We start from the raw sequence: 9,826 nt of genomic DNA on the forward strand, positions 1-9,826 counted from the left end.
GTCCTTTCCAAAGTGGTCTCATCTTAGGCTGTAAGCATCTGGGACTCTTGGGGAAGTCTTGGACCCTAAACTGTCATCTTTTATGTATTTATTTTCACAGCATCCTCTGACTTATGTCCTTCTGGCAGTTCTGAGTCTGCAGAGTGTTACTGAGCAAAATGGACTCAACACTTCAAAATAAGAAGCCAGATTTCTAAAAGTATTTATATATTTGGAACATGTCAATATTTTTATTTTTTCTACCATACATCTTTGAGTTTATCTGATTTATATAACATACAATAAACAATTTGTAAGGTACTAATGATAAATTATAAGTAATGTCTTATGACAGGTCGGGGGTGCATTCTAAGCATCCCCACTGGGTCTAGTGGAGAGCAGTAGAGTCTGTGCCTGTACTAACTGAAACCCCAGGCAGAGAACTGGAGGAAGAGGAGTTGATATGGGCACCCTGCAGGAAGGAGAGGTGGGAGAGATCAGCTTCAGAACACACTGCTTATAAATTCACTGTGACAGTGAAATCATCAGCAGCACTATGGGTCATCCTTTGCAGCTACCACCATGCTGATTTGTGTGCTGTCATGTTTGCTGCCTGAAAAAATAGCCTCTGTAGGTTTATTCTGAAAAGCTGTGCTCACATGTTTAGATATGTTCTCGCATCTTGCATCTGAAAAGAGAGCTGTTTTCTTACACAGGCACAGTTCCGTGCGTACACGTATTTCAGAACATATTCCCTGTCTTAATGCCATTTCTTGAGTGGGTGCGATCCATCACCAGGGTCTCTGCTGTGGCCAAGCCCCATGGAGGGGCCGGTGTAACTGCAGCGTACAAGAATACTGTAAAGCAGAGTTGTGACTTACGCACCTTCCCCTTCTACCAGATTACACTTAGAGAGCCAGCTTTTAGGTATCCAAGGGGTAAATCCAAGAGCAATCCTTGCTGTGCTTCTTCAAGGGGACGGGAGCTGCTCTGGAAGTGGCTTTCAAATGTGCCTATATGGTTTTAGTATCATTCCCACATAAAATTCCTTTCAGAGGCATTGCATATATGCTGCTCGTTGTGTAATGAAACATGAAGCACATGGGAGAGGTGATGCAGCCTTGAGCAAAACCACGTTTGAGCCGTGGCCTGCCTGCATAGGGAGTCAGAGGTACCCGCAGTGTTTCTCTGCTCAGGTTCCCTGCCTCTCCAGCTGCCCTGATGCAGTCTTGTAAGCTTAGATGGCTCAGGAACGCTCTCTCCCTATGGATTTAAGTGACCGCTGAAGGTTTAAGTTTGTGCCTAAGCTCAGCCTGCCTCCACTCTTGGGACCTGGGAGGCTCCAGCAGCCTGGCAGTGCCCTGTCGGGGTCCCCATCTCTTGGAAACGCAGGCAGTCTGCCTTCAATCTCCAGAGCTCTGCTTTGTGTCCTCTGGATGCTTTCTCCTTAGAAAGCGCTGGCTGCTGCCGTGTCTTCTTCATCGACCTCCTGCCATGAAGGGTCTACGTTGCCCCCGAGGTGGGCATTTGCTGTAGGCCTGGCACGGATGAGCCTTCCCAGCACGCAGAGCTGAAGCCTTCCACAGGTACCCCGAGAGAGACCCTTCTCCTGTGGGGACACCCTCCGGCAGCGCCGGCGCCTCATCCCGCTCCGGACACCCCGCCCGGGAGAGCAGACAGAGCTTCAGGGGCTCTGGCAGCAGGTGACCCACCTGCGGGGGGAGGCCGCGCCGCTGTCAGAGCGCGGGGGGAGCTGCCCCCACTACGGAGAGGCCCGCGGGGCCCCGCCGTAGGACGGCACCATCGCCACCGGCAGCCCAGCGCCACCATCTTCCTCCCTTCTCGGACGCGAAGGCACCGCCCGCCGCTGGTCGCTGCCGTCACGTGGCAGCGCCCCCTGGTGCGCCGGTCCAGCCGCTGAGGGCGGGCCTGGCCGGGCCGCAGGGACCGGGGCCTGACCCGGTAGGGCTTGGCCCGGAAGCCCGCCCCCCGCGGCCGCGTGAGCTTCCGTGGCAGGGGGGTGCCGCGGGGCCCGGTGCTCTCCGCTGTACGCGCCCTGGAGCCGGGGTCCCTGCTCGGCGCGGAGCCGGTGGCTCCCGAGCCGCGCCGCTGGTAGCGGGCGGTGAAAGCCCAGCTCGCCTGACCCTCTTGGTTTGTTTCCCCGGAGCTGGAGCCGGAGATGATCATCCACATGGATCAGAAGGAGGAACTGCGGTTGTGCCGTCTCCGCTCCTGCGAAGGGAAGACTGCTGTGAGCGGCAGCTCAGGTAAGGGCCATCAGCGTGAACCCGTCATGAGAAACAGTGCTCCAGGAGCACCAGCGCCCACAGGATGTACAAGGGCGGCGGTGCTGGGTTGGAGCAGGGCCCGTGCAGCTTCACCTGCTGCCTGTGACGAGGGTATTCATAGCGCCACAGGCCACCAGGCTGGGAGGGATCTCAAGGATCATCCGGTGCAACTTTTCCAGGCAGAGCATGCCCTGGACTGGATGTCGCAGTGCCCTGTCCAGCTGAGTCTTTAAAGTGTCCAGCACTGGGGAGTGCACCGCTTCCCTGGGGAGATTATTCCAATGGCTGGTTGTTCTCATTGGGAGAAATTTTCCTCTTGTGTCCAACCAGAATCTCCCCAGGAGTAAGTTGTGCCCCTCGTCTTTTCCATGTGACTCCTTGTGGAAAGGGAGCCTCCGTCTTCTTCATAGCCACCCTTAAATACTGGACTGTGGTGGTCAGGTCTCCCCTGAGCCTTCTTTTCTGTAGGCAGAACAAGCCCAGCTCTCTCAGCCTTTCCTCATACAGCAGGCTGCCCAGCCTTTGATCAAGACCCAGAGAAGGGCAGACAAGCAGTGATGTGTCCCTGTATCCTTTCACAGGCCTGCGCCGTCTGTGGCTTCAGAAGCTCCTGAACTAGACACGTAATGTCTCAAGATCTGTCTTCTTGCCTTCTCAAGCTGCGCCCATTGTAGCATCCGTGGCAGCTTGCAGCAAGGAGTTCCACAGCTTATTTAGGTGCTTGATGAATTGCTGCCTCCTTCACTTTGCTTTGAAAGTGCCTTTTACTGCTGCCAGGAGTTCTTAGTTTAGAAGAGATGGTGCAGGATAGATGCCAAACCACCCCACAGGCCACTTGTGTTTTTATAGTCCTCTGTGATACCCCCTATCAGCTGTACCTTTTCCCAGCAGAATGGGCAGTTCACTCATCTCCTATACAGAAGCTGTTCTGTGCCTCTGATGGTTCCTGTCATGCCTCTATCTTTCTCAGCTTTGTCAGAGTGTCTCTGACATGGGGGATCCGTCCTCCCCCTTGCACACAGTCAGAATGTGGGTTTTGAGCAGCAAGGCAGAATTACGTTCTCTTTTCTTCCCTATTTCTTCCCCCCAGCCCTCGTTGATGCTTGACTGGCTGTGTTGTGTGCCTAGGAGCTGCAGTTTTCACCCAGCTGCTCAGACTCCAAGGTGCTAATGCTGGATGATATCAAGAACATCCTAGGCCCATCGTGGTGTAAGTTCTAGCTGTAGAGGCTGTTCCCCTCTGGAGGTCTTTGTTTGCCTGCAGTGAACGACGTCCCTGTCACCTGGTTGGTCAGTATCTTAAGTTTCTGCCACAGTTTGTAGTCAGCCTTTGTGTCCTCTCGCCATCTGTCCATTAAGTCTATTACTCAGATTTCTGTTTGTTTGCTCGTAATGTTGGGCCCCAGATCTCCCCTCCAGCCCTTTCTGTGTCATCACATCAGCCACCTCCAGTCCCAACAGTGAGGTACCGGAGTCAGAAGTCCAGCAGCTTACTCTGCTTACCTGGAGCTTGCCTTGTATCTATAGCATTGGCACTCTTGGGCATATCAGAGATTTAACCCTTTGGGGTCAACCCAAATTGGCATGTGCTGAGGAACAACCACATTCTTCATGTCTCTCTTGCTTATTCATTTTTGCCAGTTCAGCCTTATGCTTCTAGTATTAATTCCTCCTCATTGTGAACTTGCTCTCCTTCCACTTGAAATACTTCCAGTGAGTTCGTGTCTTGGTTTAGATCAAACCCTTTACAGACAGCGTGTCCTAGTTGCCAGTGAAGGCACCTGGTAGCTCAGAAGTAACAGAAATGATTGTAGAAGCACTAGAGCCGTGACAATAATTGTAAAAAGAAGCTTGACACTCCTCATCTTCCCCCAAAAGTATAGAACACCATAGAAAACTTAATTGTCACGTACTTCTGAAGGCTTTTTCAAGGTCTATGTAAAGAACCAAAATTCTGTGTAAGTGCCAAAGTTAGCATCTCTTTGGGCACAACGGCAACAGAACAACTTTGCTAGCTCCACTGTCTACTCAGTACGTCTGACGAACTTGTCAAGAGCTTCATGCTGGCCTGCCAGGAACATCCTCATTCCATCCTGTCTGTGGATATCACCTTTCTCTTTTCCTCGAGTCCGGGCTGGAGTAGCTGCAGAGAAATGGAAATGCCTTTGTGGTAACTAGCAAAATTGCATTTTCTGTTCCTCTCAAGGGATGGTTTTAATGAAAACTGTGTGAGGGAAGAAGTGGCATCACTGCCACAGCAAGCTGCCGGAGAAGGTATCTTAGGAGTTCACTGTGAAATCATATTGTGATGTTTTCTTGTGCTTCCCAGAAAGAGGAAGATGAAATATGTACATATATCAGTCTGGGGTTGAACTTCTAGACTCTCCTTCCTTTATTGCACACTTATGCTTCAGTAGCAACTCACGTCTTCCATGGCCTGCACTTCCTTATCACAGCTCTGCCAGACCACAGGAGGTGCCTGTGGTTTGTACAGCAATCCCATGTGACCGATATGGTACTGGTTTATTTCATAAGAGTGTTCAGAGACCCACAAGATATCTGTTGAATCTTTAAGCAGATCTGGAGATGTGCTTTGTGTGCATGTCACGCAGGTCCTGTCTTGCTCATTCAGCCTGCAAGAGCTGTGTTTCCTGTGGACAGCAAAAGGCACAGCATTGTTGGGGGCACGTGGTTCTGGACCTGCTACATGCTCATCAAACCACATTCAGAGCAGTGGGCTGGAAGGAGTCGCTGCTCTCTGTGAACACCGTAGAAACCAGCACAAGCCCCTTGTCTTGAACAGGCTTTCAGGTGAGCTTGGGTCCGCGCAGCGAGCATTCATAGCAGTAACGCTTCTGCAAGACTTTATATAGATAAGAGGGCAGGGATTTGTTCATTGCCTGTGTCCCAGGAGCCATTCATAACTGTTCAGCTAGCATTAATTTGACTCCCATTTCAACTTTAATAACATCCTGTGGAGACAAGCAGAGAGAGCTGGGCTTGTTGAGCCTGGAGAAGAGAAGGCTCTGGGGAGATCTTAGAGCAGCTTCCAGCACCTAAAGGGCCCAACAGGGAATGTGGAGAGGGGCTTTTGACAGGAGCAGGTAGGGACAGGACAAGGCGGAATGGCTTTAAACTGAGAGAGGGGAGATTTAGGTGAGGTGAAAGAAGTTCTTCCCTGTGAGGATGCTGAGGCGCTGGCACAGGTTGCCCAGAAGAGCTGTGGCTGCCCCATCCCTGGCAGTGTTCAAGGCCAGGTTGGATGGGGCTTGCAGCAACCTGGTCTAGTGCAAGGTGCCTGTGCACATGGCAGGAGGCTGGAACTGGATGTGATCTGTAAGGTCCATTCCAGCTAAAACCGTCCTGTGGTTCTGTGATTTTCAGATACAACATCCTGGAAGAGCAAGCATCTTTCCCATTCAAGCAGTAAACCTTTGCCTCTAATATGCCAGTGATTCCAGGAAACTGAGGTTCTGGTGAAGCATGCAGGGCAATTTACAGCATTTGCTCCTGTGAACACTTTGAAAAATCCACTGTGTAGTTTGGAGGGAAATACCATGTCCTGAAGGCAGGATATAGCAGAATGTTTTATACTTAAAGTCAATCTGTTTGCTGAATTTTTAGAATTTGTCCCCTTGGGATTTGCCCTGTCCAAAGCTTCCAGTCCTGCCTGTGACTTGTCTGGATTCTCATTTTATTGCAGGTGAAGATGGGATTGTGAGCAAGAATGAAGACAATGCCCATCAAGGCATCCCCAGGCCAGTGGAGCCCAAGGGTTTATGCTCAGGACTCCCCGAGGAGAACAGTTCCCAGGGTCCTGCACAGGACCCTGTTCTCCCACGCAGGTCAGAAAGGATTCAGAGATCCAAGAGCTTCCAGGTGAGCTCCAACCTCATCCAGCATCGGAGAATCCACACCGGAGAAAAACCCTTGACCTGCACCGAATGTGGGGAGAGTTTCTGGCAGCGGTCACGTCTCATCCAGCACCAGAGGATCCACACAGGGGAGCGGCCCTACAAGTGCTCCGAGTGTGGGAAGAGCTTCAGCGTGAGCTCAAAGCTGATCCAGCACCAGGTAATCCACACGGGGGAGAAGCCCTACAAGTGTGCTGAGTGCGGGAAGAGCTTCAGCTTGAGCTCGAAGCTGATCCAGCACCAGGTAACCCACACCAGGGAGAAGCCCTACAAATGTGCCGAGTGCGGGAAGAGCTTTGCCAGGAAGGCACAGCTCGTCCAGCACCAGCGTGTGCACACTGGGGAGAAACCCTATGAGTGCAGAACCTGTGGGAGGAGCTTCAGCTTGAGCTCAGCCCTGAGACGACACCAGTGGGTCCACACCGAGGAGAAGCCATTCAAGTGTGGAGAGTGCGGGAAGAGATTCTCCAGGAACTCACAGCTTGTCCACCACCAGTGGGTGCACACTGGGGAGAAACCCTACAAGTGTGGGACCTGCGGGAAGAGCTTCAGCATTAGGTCAAAGCTGGTCCAGCACCAGGTAACCCACACCGGGGAGAAGCCCTACAAGTGTGCTGAGTGTGGGCAGAGCTTTTTTGACAACTCGCAGCTTGTCCGGCACCAGCGGGTGCACACTGGGGAGAAACCCTATGAGTGCAGTATCTGCGGGAAGAGCTTCAGCGTGAGGTCATCCCTGACACAACACCAGCGGGTGCACACCGGGGAGAAACCCTACAAGTGCTTTGAGTGCGGGAAGAGCTTCAGCGTGAGCTCAGCCCTGACACAACACCAGCGGATCCACACAGGGGAGCGGCCCTATGAGTGCTCTGTGTGCGGCCAGAGCTTCAGCGTGAGCTCGAGTCTGATCCAGCACCAGGTAAGCCACACTGGGGAGAAGCCCTACAAGTGTGCCGAGTGCGGGAAGAGCTTCTACCTGAAATCGATCCTCGTCCGGCACCAGCGGCTCCACACTGGGGAGAAACCCTACAAGTGCGGGACCTGCGGGAAGAGCTTCCGTGTGAGCTCAGCCCTGACACAACACCAGCGGGTCCACACCGGGGAGAAACCCTACAAGTGCTTCGAGTGTGGGAAGAGCTTCAGTGTGAGCACGAAGCTGATCCACCACCAGATAACCCACACCGAGGAGAAGCCCTACAAGTGTTCTGAGTGCGGGAAGAGCTTCTGCGAGAACTCGCGGCTCGTCCAGCACCAGCGGGTTCACGCTGGGGAGAAACCCTACAAGTGCAGGACCTGTGGGATGAGCTTCAGCTTGAGCTCAGCCCTGAGAGGACACCAACAGGTCCACACCGAGGAGAAACCCTACAAGTGTACGGATTGTGGGAAGAGGTTCGGCCGGAGCTCTGAGCTCGTGAAACACCAGCTGATCCACACTAGAGAGAGGCCCTATGCCTGTGACTACTGCGGGGACAGCTTTCGGCAGAGTCCTCACCTCGTCCAGCACCTGCGCATCCACACTGGGGAGCGTCCATACGTCTGTGCTGAGTGTGGGAGGGGATTCAAAGTGAGCTCGGCGCTCTTCCGGCACCAGCAGACCCACAGGGGTGGGGAGCCCCAGGTGGGATGAGTGTGGGGAGCAGTGAGGTCTGATGCCCTGTGAGCAAAGCCCAGTGTCTCCCCCTCCCATTGACCACCCTGCTTGTGGAGGGTGAAAGAAGTTTCTTCCCCTAGGAATGAGCCCTCAGAGAGGAAGAAGGGGGGGGGCGGTGGAGGGAGCTGATTGGAGGTTTGGGGCAGGTGCCAGGAGGAAGGTGCCAGACTCTTTTCAGTGGTGGCCACCCCAGGATGAGCAGCAGTGGCCATGAACTGAAACACCAGAGGTTTCACCTCGACATGAGGAAGAACTTGTTCCGTTGCAGTGGCAGAGCACTGAACCGGCTGCGCAGGTGGATGTGGAGGCTCCGTCTCTGGGCACATCCAAGCCCCGGCTGGACACGTTCGGGTGTCCCTGCCCCGGCAGGGCTGGGACCGGGTGACCCCGGGGTCGGCTCCCACGGCTCGTGCCGCTCGCACTGACCCCGCGCAATAAACGTTCGTTGAACGCCGCCGGGTTGCCTTCCCCGGACTGCGCTTGCGCGGGGACTGGCGCTGGCCGCCGGCGGGGCGTTCGGGGGTCGCCGTTGGAGGGGGCGGGGACTTAGGGCCGCTGTGTGGCGTCCGGGCCTCCTCCAGCACTCGGCGGCTCGGGCTCGTGCCGCGGGCGGTTCCTGATTGGCTGCGCGGTCCCCACCCTGGGTGATAAATTCGGGGCGGCCGGGCCGGGCCTTTGTGTCACGTCGCGGGTCTGAGGGCGGGTTTCGGGGTCTGCGGCAGAGGCGGAGGGTGAGTGTTCGCGGCGCGTGTCCATGGCAACGCGGCGGGTCCGGGCCCGGGCTGAGGCCCTCGGGGTTACCCCCGGGTCTCCCCCACCTCCCGGGGGGCTGCGCTCCGCTGGGCCCGCCGCCCCTTCCCGGGGGCATGTAGGCCCGGGACCTGTGGCGCTCGGCCGGGAAAGCCGTGTAGGCCGCATGAAGGCCGCGTCCGTGTGCCTTTGCCTCTCGAGACCTGGGCGGCCGGATCCGGGAGCAGCGCCCGGCCCGTGGCTCTGGCGGCTGTGCTGGGCCAGTGCTTGTCAGGCCTCCCACATCTCTTCCCTCGGCTCCTGCGGGCGAGCGTCCGCACAGCAGCTGAGGGAGCGTGCCAGAGTGGCTGCCTCATACCCTGCAGTGGTTCCTGCACACAGCTCCTCCAGGAGGATGTCTGAGTGTTTCAGGACAGGAGCTGCACCCGGTTCTGCTGGTGCCCTGGGGGCACTTGGCTCTTCTCTGTCCCTGGTGGTGTTCAGGGCCAGGTTGGATGGAGCTTGGAGCTAGTGGAAATTGTCTCTGCACGTGGAAGCTGTCCCTGCCCGTGCCAGGGTCTGGGAACTGGATGAGCTTTAAGGTCCCTTCCAACCCCAGCCATTCTATGGTTCTGTAACTCTTGATGCTGCTGAGCTCAATAAAGAGCTGGAAGGATGAAGGCCTATGAAGCCTATTGCTGTCCCAGCTCTTCCTTTGTTGGGTGACACAGATATCTCATTCAAGCCTCATAGAGCCTAGCCCAGCACTGCTTTACATACATCAGCTATAAGTGCCTGTCACTGGCCCTGCTTGGGGTGTCCCAGGCACAGCTGACTGCATGCTGGGATGGGCAGGGCAAGTAGTGGCTCTCCCCAGAGCAAAGGCTGTTCACCAAGTTCATGTGTGCCTGTCACACTCCTTTCCTACTCTCCCCAGGTGTAAAGCTGGTTGACTGATGTGTCCTTGTGCTGTTCTCCCAGGCAGAATGAGAAAACAGATTCTGGATGCACTGCCTGGCACAAGGGCTGATTACAGAAGTGCAGAACTGGACGAGATCTGTGAACTTACCAGGAGTTCCCTCCTTGGTCACTTTGTTGAGGTGCTGGACAGTGGCTCTGAGGGACAGAGGTAGGGTTTACGTGGGCACCTCTAAAACGCCTTAGACTTGAATTATTTCCTAGATGTAGGCAACGTCCGGGTGAAGTCTCCAACCCACCTGGGATCAGGCAGTGTAAAAATTATTCTGTGAGGCTCCATTTCCAGCACC

The 9,826-nt window shown here is 54.9% G+C and overlaps 1 protein-coding gene across 1 annotated transcript; it reads left to right on the top strand.

The window, feature by feature from the left end:
* The first annotated feature begins 1,898 nt into the window (after positions 1-1,898).
* On the top strand, positions 1,899-8,710 carry LOC308222105 (uncharacterized protein). The gene is made up of 2 exons (XM_080619670.1): positions 1,899-2,246; positions 5,971-8,710. Exons 1-2 carry the CDS (start codon positions 2,159-2,161, stop codon positions 7,803-7,805), a joined length of 1,923 nt encoding a protein of 640 aa, XP_080475796.1. The 5' UTR covers positions 1,899-2,158; the 3' UTR covers positions 7,806-8,710.
* The last annotated feature ends 1,116 nt before the right edge of the window (positions 8,711-9,826 follow it).

Source organism: Psittacula echo (genome assembly GCF_963264785.1).
Source record: "Psittacula echo genome assembly, chromosome: 5".
Taxonomy (NCBI): Eukaryota; Metazoa; Chordata; class Aves; order Psittaciformes; family Psittacidae; genus Psittacula; species Psittacula echo.